Consider the following 14,600-nt stretch of genomic DNA (forward strand, 5'->3'; position numbering starts at 1 on the left):
TGAAAAGATAAACATCCCTGCCGACACTACATTTAGTAAAAAGTCTTGCCAAAATAGTGCAGGACTCCCTATAACTTTTCCATATAAGGTACCGCACGTATAATATACTGTTGCGAGTACAGCCGCACCAAAATAAATTGCAACCGCAAGCCGCAGCAACGCACAATATAGTTTTCATTATTAGATGTCAACAAACTTGGCCCAACGATTCATAAAAATGATGCTGTGATATTGTTTCTGTGAGACCACTTGTGAATAATCCAATTTGGTCTTCACAGCACTCTGGGAATGCTCCAGATCCTTGTGGCCATGTGCGTGCTCGCAGGCTTTTCCATCACTACAGCCAGCTTCTCCATCTACGTCGTCAGGGAGCATCACAGCGGCTCCAAGAGGCTGCAGCACATCGCGGGCATCAGTGAGCCTTTCTACTGGGCCATTAACTTCCTTTATGACATGGTAACACCTAATTGCCCAGTCTATAAATCACGAAAACACCACCTCGTCCATTTAATAACCGATAACCATCAAATAATTTGTCAGCAACGGATTACGACCTGGATCTTTTCCCACAGATCATCTATTTGATTCCTGTCATTTTGACCATCGGCGTGGTTGCAGCCTTCCAGGTTCCAGCGTTCACGGATAAGCAAAATTTAGCTGCCGTCTCGCTACTTTTGGTGCTCTTTGGGTGAGTCATCAGTATGCATTATATGTTAGCGTCCTCATCTTTTCAACGTACTGGAAGTTTCCTTGTCTTTATTTTTGATGTAAAGCATGTTTCATACAAGCTGTTTGAGGTTGGTGAATTTCAAAAATCCAATACAGAATAGTTAGGGCTGGGTTTAAAAAAAATTGAATAACCGGTATCAAATTGATTTTCATTTTAGAGCCTGATATCGATTCATAAAACCATGAATCAATTATTTTATCTCATTTACCAATTAATTCATAAGAAAGGCCTTTTTTTTTTTTTTTTTTTTTTTTTTTTTTTTTAATCTTACTGTTTTTGTCACGTCACGGGCGTGGACCCAAATGCAGGGAATCAGGGCGAGGAGGCAAAGAATGCGGTCAAAAAAATGTTTAATAAACAAAAACGAGGAGGCAAAAATGAGCTACAAACTAAGAAACCAAAACAACAAAGTCCAACAGGGTAAAACGAGACAAGACGTGGAACAGAACCGTCAGCATGACGGGAGGAAAATGACAATGAATCGACACAGACGGAGGGGAAACAAAAGACTAAATACACACTAGTTGACACAACGAGACACAGCTGGGCAAGACAGCAGAGTGTTCTGATAGGTTGGCACACGAGGCAAACACAGGTGGGCAGGACAATGCTTGACGAGACAATGTGAGACACACAAAAAAAAAGCAGAACATAACAGATCATAGAAACTTGAAGGAACATGATGACTAACTCAAACAAAACTCACTCAAAACTAGAACCCTGCCAAAAACAAAAAGTAAAAAAACAAACCAAAACCAACCAAAACCATGACAGATTGTATCTATTCTAAATTTTCTTACATTTATGAAAGACCTGACTTGTTGCACTTTAAAACTTTTTAATTTATAGTTACAATTATTGAATTATAAAATCTCATCCTTTCGTCAATGTTTGTTTAAAGTGATTATAACACTTGTTACTTTCATTAATAAACTAAATCATTTAACCAGTTATTGCCTCTGCAAAATTTAATTTGTAATTTTAATGTTGGTGGAGTTTTCATCATGCCCTTGATATTCAAGAAGAATTAATCTTATAACTACCAGCAATGAATATTGGATTGAAGTTAAGTGAATCTCATCAATTTGAAAAAAAAAATCGAATCAGACTGAACTCTTGTCAATGAAAATCAAATTGATTAAGGAAATAAGAATTGATACTCAGCCCTACAAAATAGAATACAACCTCGTTATTTTCTAGCCAGAAATACAAAAAAAAAGGACAGTCACCTGGATGAAGTGTGGCTATAAGCAATAAATTTGAGCGTCGATGTCATCTTGAAATTTCCAAGATTTGAAAACTGATGCCCCAGCAACATTTAGATTGAAGGTCAGCTTTTATCCCCTTTCGCTTGTAAACACATTTTCACGCCAATAATTGGTTCTCTCTGTTGCATACAAATCCGACGTCGCATCTGTCCTTGGCTATATTTACATCATTTTAATTCTACTATTTACTGTTCACCCTCCTGTGTTTTGCTCTGCTGCCAATGGGCCCTAGATCTTAGGAGGCCGAGTCAGCACTGTGCAACTCATTTATCAGACAGATGTCTCCCTCCCAAGCAATGAATAATCACATTCCTCCATCTGGCAGGCAGCACCCACCTGCTCTGGTTCGCAGCCGTCATGCTGCTGTTCTCCGCTACGCTTTGGCAGCCGTCCTGTGTCTACCAAGCACCTTTTTTTTTTTTGGGCTCGCTTCCCAGATGCAACGTCTCTGTTCAGCTCGATTTGTTGTCCTGTGCTACTTTCCTGCTTTTAATCTATTTCCCCTTTCTTCCGCTCCCTTTGTGTTGTTTTGACCCAATCAAATAAACAAGCAGATTATGTGAGAGGAAGGAGTGGGGAAGGAAAGAAAAAAAGGTTTGGTGGGGAATAAAAGAAGAAGTAATCTAGCTTCCTCTCTTTTCCTGATGATTTCCATCCACCTTGTCAGCATTTTTAGTGCACCTCATCCTAGCATTGATTCTAAGCGAAGCATTGTTTAAAAATGTATTTTTAATTTGATTTTGAGGTCAAATTTCCACTGTCAACTCCTCAGGTTTGCCACCTTCCCCTGGATGTATCTCTTGTCAGGCGTCTTCAAGGATGCAGAGACGGCCTTCATCACCTACGTGTGCATTAACCTTTTCATCAGCACCAATACCATCATGTCCACCTCCATTGTTTTCTTTCTGGCTCAAAGTACGACGACCAGCGTAGAGGTCAGCATCATTTCTGCAATTATTATTATTATTGGGGGTGTCAAAATTAGTGTGTTAAATTCAAGTTCCTTTCATGCCAGTATTTTTTTTAAGGCGCAATTAATGGCCGCCCCTTACTTGGAGAGCTTATACTGGGGGGATTCCAGTTGCAACGCAGCAGACACGTCCACGTCAAAATTTAGTAATTATATATATTTCTTTAATGCGTGTACGTGCACGTGAATTCGTGTGAGTTTGTACTCATTAGTTCACCTAACACTAAATAAAAATCCCATTACCCTTCACCTTAACCAGATACTTCAGAGTCTCGCCAGAGTCGTGAAGTTCAGAAGGTTAGGAGACCAGAGGAAAGGTCAAAGGAAAGAAAGATGAATCCAAGTGAAATCCAGCACAAACTAAACACCACCTGCCACCCAAATGGTTACAAAACCAGAATCTTACACCAACCCCAGAAACCTCCAGATTCCAACAGATTTGGGACATCTCAAGAGACCAGAGGAAAAACTAAAGAGAGGAAGGAGGGAAGGATAGATGAAGCAGAGTGAGATCCACAGACACCACAAATACTTAATAATAATGTATATATTTGTGGAGACTGGGATCAGGTTGCATTTTACAATTTTACAAATGTGCAGAATTCCACAAGTTACTTCATGTTAAAGATTAGATAGCTCTTAATATGAAAAGAAAAATGTACTGTGCTGTCACCACGTCTTACAAATGCAATTATGCCATCTAGTGGCAGAAAATTGACCTCAACACAAATCAATACCACACTCGTTGTTTTACAGTACAGTACATTTTTTTTTATTTTACCTCAATTGCATGAATTATTATTAAAATACCATATCAGTGACTAAATATGCGACCATATTTGTATTAGTTTATTATTATTATTATTATTTTTTACAAATTTTGTGTTAACACGAGTATGAAAACTTAGAAAAAATATATTTTATTGTACATTTTATTGTATATTTAGAACAGATATAAAATTTGCGATTAATCGTGAGTTAACTATTGAAGTCATGCGATTAATTATGATTAAAAAATTAAAACTCCTTGCACCCCTAATTATTATTATTATTATTATTAGTAGTAGTAGTAGTAGTAGTAGTAGTAGTAGTAGTAGTAGTATTACTACTACTACTACTCAGTAACACTGAAAATTTGCAATATATTGCACCCATGAGCAGAAAAGTGACTACTGCACTACAATTCCTTATATGGTAAATCCGATGCTCATTGTCTCTCTCAGAAAAAGAACATCCAGAATATCTTCAGGATATTGAGCGACGTCTTCCTCATCTTCCCTCAATTCAACTTTGGTAACGGACTGATGAAGCTGGCCAGAATGAACGTGGAGGTCCAGATCCTTAGCGGCTACGGCATCGACGCCTACAAGAATCCATTCTCCACAGAAGCTCTTGGCTGGATGTTCATCTCCTCTATCGTCCAAGGCGTGGTCTTCTTCACGCTGCGTCTCTTACTCAACACGTTTCTCATCCGCAACGTCAGGTGCGGGAAATAGAAAAATTGGCTTTTAATAATGTTGTAGTTTATTCTCAAAGATTTATTTATTTATTTTTATCTGAAAGTAATAGTTTCAGGAGCTTTTTTGTTGGTTACCATGGTTTATAATAAGGAAAATAGCATCTCCAGCTCCTCCACCTCTTATGTGTTCAAATTAAACTCGGTTGACTGGATGTGCTTGTTTTTTCCAGATTCATTTAAAGGAGCAGATGTGTAGTCTTGGTTTTTCCCCTCCCCCTTCTTTATGTTTTTTTTTTTTTTTTTTAATAATTCTAATAAAAAATTCAGGAGGCTGATATTGACCCACCAGGCTTCCCGTTCTGTCTCCCTCTGTTGGTTGTTATTTTATGTTTCTTTTTTTCCAAATCCAATAACGACTGAATATGTGATTGATCATCTTGTTTTCTCTCTGCAGGCACTTGATTTTGGGCAGGAAAAAGGTGTCCCAGATGGCTGAAGGTGAAGATGAGGACGTTGCAGCTGAGCGCTTGCGGGTGTCCAGTGGAGCAGCAGGTGCAGACATCCTGCAAGTCAACCAGCTCACCAAAATCTATCAGCATCTCAACAAGAAGATCTTTGCAGTCAAGCGGCTGTCTGTGGGAATTCCTGCAGGAGAGGTAATCCTACCAGCCAAGGGGGTCATACCTTGGGAGGCACTGCTTTTAAAGGACAGCAACATGAAAAATCAACTTTTTGGCACGTTTAACCATGTTAAAATGCTAATGCCTAACCAAAAACATCACCGAAGTAATGTTTTCCTCCATTCGACCCTCTCTGAGAAATTCAAGGTCATTCTGCTCTCCAAGCGCCAGCCCCTCCCAACCGGAGAAAACAAACTGTTTGCACTCTTTGACGTCATAAGGTGCGGACCCACCCCCGCACCGCCTCTGCGGACTAAACGCACGCCCACTTTCTCTGAGACCTCCATGGGGTAGTGACAAAAGTAGCCTTTATCAGTAAACATTCTGTCCAAATGAATTCAAAGCAATCAATTATCCTACACGTTTGCAATGCCAAAGTGCAATGACAATTGGCTGTCTTAAAATCCCAGGGTTCTGGCTGACACTTGTGTAAACTACAAGTAAAGCTTTTGCACTGTTGAACCTAACTGAACGAATAGTATAGTGGCTAGTGTTCTCGCTCTTTTAAACAGCAAGTTCCTGGTTCGAAACTAACCCAGGTTTGTTTCTTCTGCCCTCTTCCTCCACGATTTCTTGCGGCAAGGAGCCATTTTGTTTCAAATGTTTATTGAAGAATTGGCGTACGTCAAGTTGCGTGGCGTACTCAGAGGAGTGCTCAAACGCAGAGCTACAACAGCAGACTGCAGTTGGATCGCCGGGGGCGGGTCAATCACGCGGGGAGAGGCGAGGCTTTACCGAACGGGGCATTTTACATCCGCGTTACAAAAATAACCAGCAAAACACCTAATATTTCATAAAAAATTACATCGCCATGGTGTTGAAGGGAAGATTTAATCATTATATGCCGATAGTTAACTTTTGGAAGGGCTTAAAATACCGTGGTGTAATCCCTTTAACCATAATGTCGCTGTAGTCCCCGTGTGGAGTAGTTGGAAGTAAACTCAGGGACTAATAATCAAATTCAGATGGATAGAGTTCTCCTGACCTGACATCATGGATAACTAAACCAATGTAGAATGATTTTACAAGTGTTATATGATTTACTTGTTAAACGGTTGCTGTTTATAAAGTGGTTGCATATTGAACATTGTGTCAAGCAGCTTTAATAAATGATTCATCTTTTTTCCAAAGTGCTTCGGTCTGCTGGGAGTGAACGGAGCAGGAAAAACAACCACATTCAAGATGCTCACAGGAGATGTTAGCCCCACGGATGGCACTGCACAGATCAGGGACTGCGACGGGTAAGCAAGCTACTCATTCATTATTTTTGAGTTTTTAAAAGCACGGCAAAGCAAGCGAGATGGAAGCATATGGGCCTCTCTGCAAACATGCGGACTCACATCATCTCTGGTGATGCATGTTTTAGCCGTTGCCTTTTATTGTTGAAAGATTTCAGTGCCGGATATCCAGTATGCATAATATGTGCTTAATATCAGTTTATTCTGTTAATACATCTTATAGATCTAATAGATCAATAACCATATATAATGTAACAGCTGCCATCTTGTGAATGTAGTAAGACTTTTGGGTTTCTCAAGATGATAACAAGACACTTAATTAATGCTCATGTTCATGCTTGACTGAACACGTTGTTTGGTCCATCGTACCCAAACACTTTTGGCCCCTTGACGCTCAACACTTTCACCTTGGGAATATTTGTCTCTGGAAAATGTATAATTAGTTACCTTGGAGTTCAATAACTGCAGTGTAGATTTTACCTTGAGGATCACAAATGTTCTAATGCTGCAGTGTACTAATGAAAAATGATGTTTCTTTTAATAATAAAGGGATTTCGTTCTATTACGTGAGCTGCCAGATGGATCCGAGCTATATTGCTTTATGAAGCACAAATGATTAGGTAGCATAAATCAACATTCATACATGAAAGCACATTCAGATTTATAGGCTATGTCGTGCTTTCTAGTACAAAGCCCCACTCAACTTCCTTGTCTGTCCGTCTTCCCTATTGAAAATTCCGAACGCCTTTCAAGTGCGTCTTTCTATTTTTTTTTTGTGTGTGTGTTTCCTCAGGCGGCTGGTAGACATTATGGAGTGTCGGCGCAAGGGAATTAACATCGGCTACTGTCCCCAGGTGGATGCGCTGGATAATCTGCTCACTGGCGAAGAGCACTTGTATTTTTACGCTCGTATTCAAGGCATCTCAAAGAGAGAGATAGACCGGGTAAGCGCTTGAAGGATGTGCTGTTTTTCATTATCTGACAATCATTGCGTTGATGTCTGAAATGAGGTTGCAGGTGGATGCATTCATGCTAAAATAATCAGCAGGTGTGACAATATTGAGTGATGTCTGCTACTTCTTGGGCAGCTGGAATTGCTTACACTTGTGCTGTCAGCATGTGGCATGTGAAATCGTAATGTCAGATTCGATTCCTAATTCGTCAAGACAAAACCTTCAAAATTGAAGATGACAGGATTCCATTTGTTTTTTCTCCTTTATCATTCTCAGAACCAATCTTTTTTTTTTTTATGTGTTGATTTGCTGGCCCTAATTGATGGTCTTGTCTGAAAATAGGAAGAAAAATCATATCAACCAGCAATTCAATTTTATTTAAAGAGCAATTTTAATGTTGGCATTTAACTCCTTCACTCCCACCCATTTTCAAAGAAGCAATCTCCTTCACTCCTGGCTTTTTACTGGAATTTGACTGATTTTCCAAGGCCCACAGAATATTGTGTTCCATTGCTATAAAAACATGGAACCTACCAAAAGAAAGATTAAAGTCTCTTCTTTCATCTGGAAAAAAATTATATTTCTATCTGTTTCCATTTTGCAGCAATTAGCATTAGAATATAGCTAAGTTTCATCATTATTCACAAATGTATTTAGAATTGTGAGGAATGGAGGTTTTTTGCAACATGGCCCTAGTTGATCTCTTATACTCTGCTGCCACCTGTTGGTCATTTATGTAATAACTACCATTTCTGTTCTTTGCAGTTGAAAGGCTGCATCAAAGCTTTCTGTATGCTCTAGCATAATAAATAAATAAATAAATAAATGTATTAATATGTTTATATTTAAAAATAGAACGTATTTATACGTTTTTGGGAACAAATGAGTTAAAAACTAATGCAAGAATTTTAAATCAATATGTAAACAAAGTGGGAGCCAGCACAATAACCTTAAAATTACTGTTGTGCTGTTTTTTTTTTTTTTTTTTTTTTTTTTTGTGCCAGTTAAGTCATACAGCAGCATTCTGAACCAGCTGCAGTCAGGGAAGTGACGTTTGTCTGTGCCCAACATTAGTCTAAGCAGTTTGTGATAAAAGCACGAATCAAAATCTCAAAATGATTCAGAGGAGGAAACAGTTTAGCTTTGGCCAGGTAGATGCAATTGGAAAAAAAAAAAAGAAGCCAAATTTGGTTTTGGCTTCAATGGATCATAAGAAAATCTCCCAAACACGTGGCAAATACGTGACGACAAATGTTTTACAGTGTAATGAGACCAAGGTTGAACTTTTCGGCCATAATCCCAGAAGGTATGTTGCTCATCATCAAAAAAAGAAAAAGAAAAAAAAAACACCATGCAGACAGTGAATCATGCTTTGGGGTTGTTTTTCTTCAGAATGTAGTCTGTTTTTTTTTTTTTAAAGAATTATGAACAGTTTGAAATAGCAGCTAGTGTTAGTGCAAAGCCTTTAGGATTTTGCTTGAAAAAGGTCACAAAAAGCCTACTAGAACATCTGAACTTTAGTTAGAGTTCATCAGAGCCACTTTATATGGTGGCAGGTGTTTGCTGATTCTCAATGTACTTTTAACACAGCCACATCCCAGTTTTAAGAGGGTGTGTACACTTGTGCAACTACATTAATTCCTTTGTTTATTTGTACTTTTCCCATCGAAAATAGTATTATGTGAATAATAGTCACATTAATGGTAAACAAATGTCTTGAAATGATTTCTTATCCCCCCCTATAAAAAAAACAACATTATTTTAGCAGGGGTGTGTAGACTTTTTTTTATTGTTATCCACAGTGTGTGCGTGTTTATGAGAGACACACACTTTGTGAGACAGCATGCCCAATGGCTCCGTCTCGCCCTGTTTAGCTGCAATGATGCTATTATGGCCCTTTGGCCAAATGATCATGGCCTAATGAACAAAAATGAAGATGAGGCTCTACCTAAGAGTTCTTGTCGTGTTGACTCCCGCTGACACTCTCCCATCCTTTGTTGTGGATAATGGCGATGCCTTAATGGAGTCATTTCACATTGGCATGTTTTTGTCAGGCCTAATGTGCTGTACAATCTCAGGTGAGAGGGGGGGTGGATCTCATGTGCATCACAGTATGTGTAAAAAAAAAAAAAATACCAAGACAAATCCTCAAAATCACAAATATAAATATACTGTATTAAACTGTATTTAAATACACAGTGATTTGTAGCATGACGACTTCAACAGAGTCAATCTAAAATTTGAATGTGATGTTGATTATAGTGCAGGGGTGTCCAAACTTTTTCATTTGAGGGCCACATACAGAAAATCAGAAGGATGCAAGGGCCACATAATGTTATGAAGAGAAATTGTGTTTAGTCCTAAAAATTGTACAAATAATTTGTTTGTGCTTTTGCATATTTAGAAAAATGCTACAGTATATAAAACAATTTATTTGTAATTTGGCAGTAGGGATATTATAGTTTTGGAATTTGTCATTTTAGTTTTTATTTTGTTTTGAGTTTTGTTTTTTTTAATTTATTTAGTATTAATTAGTTTTCAGTTTTTCAGTTTTTTTTAATTAGTTTCAATTCTTTAATAAATGCTTAGTTTTAGTTTAGTTAGTTTCAGTATTAGTTTTTTCTTCTTTTTTTTTTATGTTGTTCAATGTCATTATTCCGGTTTATATCAAAATAAATGTACTAAAAGTCACATTTAAAATAATCATATATAAAATTAATTACCAAAGACTAAAACGAAGGAAATGTTTCCTATAATTATAGTTACTGTAGTTTTATTCTAGTTAGTTTTGTAAACATAAAATGTAGTTTCAATTAGTTTTTTTTTTTAAAAAAAAAAGCTTCTACGTTTTTTTTTTATTTTGTTAACGAAATTGTTGTTTTGAATTTTAGTTTTTTCATTAGTTTTAGTTAACTAAAATAAACTTTAATAGCACCTGTTTTTCAACACCCACCCTTCTTACTTTGACCATCTCCAAACATTTTTTTATTTTATTTGAACTGAGTCAAATGCCATTTTTAGCATATGTCGCGGGCCACTAAAAAATGGACGGCGGGCCGCAAATGGCCCCCCGGGCCGTAGTTTAGACACGCCTGTTATAGCGAGTTCTTCAAAATTTGATTAATTTGTGGCTTTAAAACGGTTGTTCACCTGCTGTGTTTATACCCTTTACGATCCCTGCATGCGGTCTTCCAGGTGGTGAAATACCTTCTAAAAAGGCTGGAGCTGAACTACCATCGAAATATTACCACTGATGGTTACAGTTGCGGCACACGCAGGAAGCTTTCCACCGCTATCGCTCTCATTGGACATCCGCAGATTCTGCTCCTGGTGAGCACACACATTCTTTTAATATCTGGAGAAATGTATACATTAAATCCATTGGACTGTACTTTTGCCATTTCAGAGTAGGTCAATGTAACATTTTATTTTTTTTTAAGCACTGAACTTGAACTTGAGAATTCTCACTTTGGTGTCACCCCCATTCTTTTTTATTTTTTGTTTGAACCGTGACTTGAAAACGCTGTCCTCCTCTCACGCATCAGGATGAGCCGAGCTCTGGCATGGACCCTCGCACCAAACGACACCTGTGGAAAATCATCTCTGAAGAGGTGAAAGGAAAGACAGCGGTGGTCCTCACTTCTCACAGGTTAGAGGACGGCCTCATTCCTTCATGCGTGACAGTGCTGGGAGTTCACCCAGTTCTGGTTGTCAAGAAAGTATTAAATATGCAACAGATTTTCAGGGATTGTAAATTACCCTATTTGAGTCCAAACTTGACCTTTTGACTTCTCCATTTTTCTCCGTGTCTCAGCATGGAGGAGTGTGAGGCATTGTGTAGCCGCCTGGCCGTTATGGTGAAAGGTCAGTTCCGCTGCCTGGGCTCCTTGCAGCACATTAAGAACAGGTTTGTGACCTCTAATCAGCTCCACATCCTCAAATACAGTCATTTCTGCCCTGCTCTGAAATTTGCTACGGCTATTTCTTCATCCGACTAAACGCACCCCTTAAGCACCACCTTGCCTCCGCCGCTCACGGCTTTAACACTTGACCCCATCTCATGTCGTTACGTGCAGGTTCGGCAGCGGGTTCACTGTGAAAATGTACATGGCAGAGTCTGCCAGTGATGTCGAGGCAATCAACGCGTTCATGCAGAAACGATTTCCCAGCACGTATTTGAAGGTAAGCTTAGGGAGGTGCGCCGATATTTTAGACATATTTTCCTTTTTCTTCTGAAATCTTTTGCAGAATATTGCTGTCACACTACTTGTCCATTCATGTTAAATGTAACTAATATCAGTATTGAAAATTTGAATTCAAATAATAAAATGTGCAGCTCATTTGGGACAAGAACATTATTACTTATTAAAAAAAAAAATAGTGTTTTTTTTTTATTTTTTATTTTATCAAAAGCAAGATAATGGTAAGAATACACATTATGTCGTGAGAATATGACTGCATTAAGTCCACACATATGCAGGTATTTATAAAATAAATAAATAAATAAATAAATAAATAAATAAATAAATAAATAAATAAAATTCCTTCATACTACCTCCATGGTAAAAATAAAATCAAAATAAAATTAGTGCTGTCAAAGTTAACTCATTGATTAATCACAATTTTTCTGCAATTTTGCATTAATCATGTATTAACGCAGATTAATCTCACTATTAATTTTGACCCAGGTGATTATTTAGCTTGACAGCAGATGGTTACCTTAAAGGTAGCACAGGTTGTGTTTGAGCAACTATAACTGCATGCGTTAAATTAAAGCATTTAATAAATGTTTGAATGTGACATTCAAAATATTTGTTCAAGTCAAAATATGGGGCTATTTTTTTTTTCATTTTAAATTATGCAAGTAATTAACTGATTAGAAAAAGAGGATGGTGAGAGCGCGCAGTGGATCAAACAATGTGGAAGGCATCCTCATAACATTAAAGTTAGAAAGAATTAACACATAACAGGTGCTCGTTATCAAATTTGGCGAGCAAAAAATGTTGATTAAAAAGCATTTTTTTAATTAAGTGATTAATCCCGATTAATCAAAATTGTAAGATGTGATCAATCTTGATTAAAAATTTAGTCGTTTGACAGCTCTAAATAAAATACCCCAAAAAAATCTTGGATGACATGAAAACACATTCACCAGCTGTCAACTGCTTTTTAGCCAATCAAAAGCCTGAAAAATTAACAGCAGCTGTCTTGGTTGCATAATCTATTCAATCAGTGATTGAATAGATGTACCATATATTCAGGCGTCCTAAAGATTGTCACGTGAGGTGCAGAATTAGGACCCAAATGCAGACAAGACACGTGAGTTGGGAAACAATCTTTCTATACAAAAATAGAAAGTAGCAACAGAGAGCAAGGCTGGATTCGGGTGACCTTGAAGAGAACTCTTGACTGAGAAAGTTCGATTGAGAGAGCAGGGCTGAATACATGGACACAACCTTGAACAAATGGAAGAACAGCTTGCATGGAAGAGTGGCGATAGGAAACCTCGACAAACTGACAAAAGTGTCATTCGGTAACTCTCACTAGGGCAATGGACAATTCTACATGACTGAATAAAGGTCTATATGACAAAATTAGTCAGAAATACAGGACAAAACAGTGACAATTACTGGACGTAACTGCATAGTAACTGATATCTTCATCATCACAAGGGAACAAATACTACAGGACCATAACAACATAATAATATTGAATCGAATAATTGATTGAATCTAAAAATATCCAATAGTGACAGCACAAGAGCATTTACTGCATGCAGAAATGATAGACGTCCTATTTTCTCATTTAGGACCAGCATTCGTCCATGGCGGAGTTCCACGTTCCCGTGGCACCAGGAGGGGTGGCTGACATCTTCCAACAGTTGGAGCGCAACAAGACTTCGCTGAAGATCAAGCACTTCTCTGTGAGCCAGACCACCTTGGATGAGGTAAGAATGAGGCAACTCAACCATCTTGGGGGTTTTGTTGATGTGGATGCAGCAGATGCTGCGGAGTGACTGAAAAGCGGTAGGAGGATAAATTGGGACAGTCAAGAAAGCTTGAGTGGGAGTGGAAGACAGAGTCGGCAATGTAAAATGAAGGCAAGAGGGAGGCTGGCAGGTTGGAGGGCACGCCTGAGGGAAAATAAATGGAATATGAGTTGGGGAGAGAAATTATGCACCCAGTGTTGATTTTCTGCGATCTGCTCTTCTGGGGCTCTGGGATTGGAAGATACCACAAGGAGAAGAAAAAAAGGGGGGGTGGGGGGGGGCTGAGGAGTGAAATCAACATTTGCAGAGATTGAGGATTTCAAGGGGACATATTACAATCATAATAATATTTGTGTTCATCCTCAACAGGTCTTCATCAACTTTGCCATGGGAAATTTTCACAAGAGTTCCCTCTCAAGTCACAGCAAAGGAGATGATGATGATGATGATGAAGATGACAACCTGGGCTTCATACAAGAAGTCGACACATAACGCTGACTGACTGATATTATTTCTGCACTCAAATGAGAACATGATCTCATTGTACTGCATCTGTCTTCAATAGATACTTTGAGACAATAGTATTAGACTACAAATCTACCATGCCTGGCAATCAGATTTAACTCTCCTAAGATTCAATGTGAAGAGCGACTATTATTTTGATGTTGCCCAAATTCTATTGTTGCTGTTCTATTGGGCCTGCACAGATGAATATTTATTGATGTGGATGTACGAAGGATTTTATTTTTTATTTTTTATCCTATTTGAGAGATTACCTAATCTAGTAATCTTGATTCGTATGAGAAATACTATTCATGACATTGTTTTTAATTTTTTTTAAATTTTATTTTATTTTCAATTAATAGGAATTTATATCTATAAATCACAAAATGTATAATAAACATTTTTTTTGTTAATGTGCACACCTTCATCTTAATGTATGTCTTACTTCAAGAATGACTGTTCTAAAAAAAAAATATCTTTTGTACTTATGGGCCATTTTATGATGGTCTTGAATGTATTCAGCAATATATTTTTTCATGATTCAATAAAACACTTTGAAATGTAGCTACTTTGAATGCTGCCAGTTTACATAATCATTTTCATTTAAGATTGCAGTAGTATGACTGATTACATCATGGCTGTAGGATGCATTATGCTAGATTTCTTTTTTTTATTGTGTTTTATTTAAATGTGGCTTCACCATAAAGCTGAAAAAGGCTGAATCAACAACAATAATGGGGGCGGGTACACCAACCTTTCTGCAAAGGAACATGATAAACGTTCAAGATGTTTTCCATGGAAAAATGGGA

At 37.8% G+C, this 14,600-nt stretch overlaps 1 protein-coding gene across 2 annotated transcripts in view; it reads left to right on the forward strand.

The window, feature by feature from the left end:
- Positions 1–14,355, forward strand: part of abca12 (ATP-binding cassette, sub-family A (ABC1), member 12) — a 65,617-nt gene extending 51,262 nt beyond the window's left edge. For both annotated transcript variants that reach the window (XM_077535882.1, XM_077535883.1), the window contains exons 59-71: positions 279–456; positions 573–688; positions 2,771–2,933; positions 4,192–4,451; positions 4,882–5,083; positions 6,239–6,348; positions 7,139–7,289; positions 10,494–10,628; positions 10,844–10,947; positions 11,113–11,205; positions 11,375–11,480; positions 13,108–13,245; positions 13,657–14,355. In XM_077535882.1, coding sequence (XP_077392008.1) covers positions 279–456; positions 573–688; positions 2,771–2,933; positions 4,192–4,451; positions 4,882–5,083; positions 6,239–6,348; positions 7,139–7,289; positions 10,494–10,628; positions 10,844–10,947; positions 11,113–11,205; positions 11,375–11,480; positions 13,108–13,245; positions 13,657–13,779 — 1,879 coding nt within the window. In that variant the 3' untranslated portion in view covers positions 13,780–14,355. The remainder of the gene's footprint in view (positions 1–278; positions 457–572; positions 689–2,770; positions 2,934–4,191; positions 4,452–4,881; positions 5,084–6,238; positions 6,349–7,138; positions 7,290–10,493; positions 10,629–10,843; positions 10,948–11,112; positions 11,206–11,374; positions 11,481–13,107; positions 13,246–13,656) is intronic.
- The last annotated feature ends 245 nt before the right edge of the window (positions 14,356–14,600 follow it).

Source organism: Festucalex cinctus, chromosome 11 (genome assembly GCF_051991245.1).
Source record: "Festucalex cinctus isolate MCC-2025b chromosome 11, RoL_Fcin_1.0, whole genome shotgun sequence".
In the NCBI taxonomy this organism is placed as follows: Eukaryota; Metazoa; Chordata; class Actinopteri; order Syngnathiformes; family Syngnathidae; genus Festucalex; species Festucalex cinctus.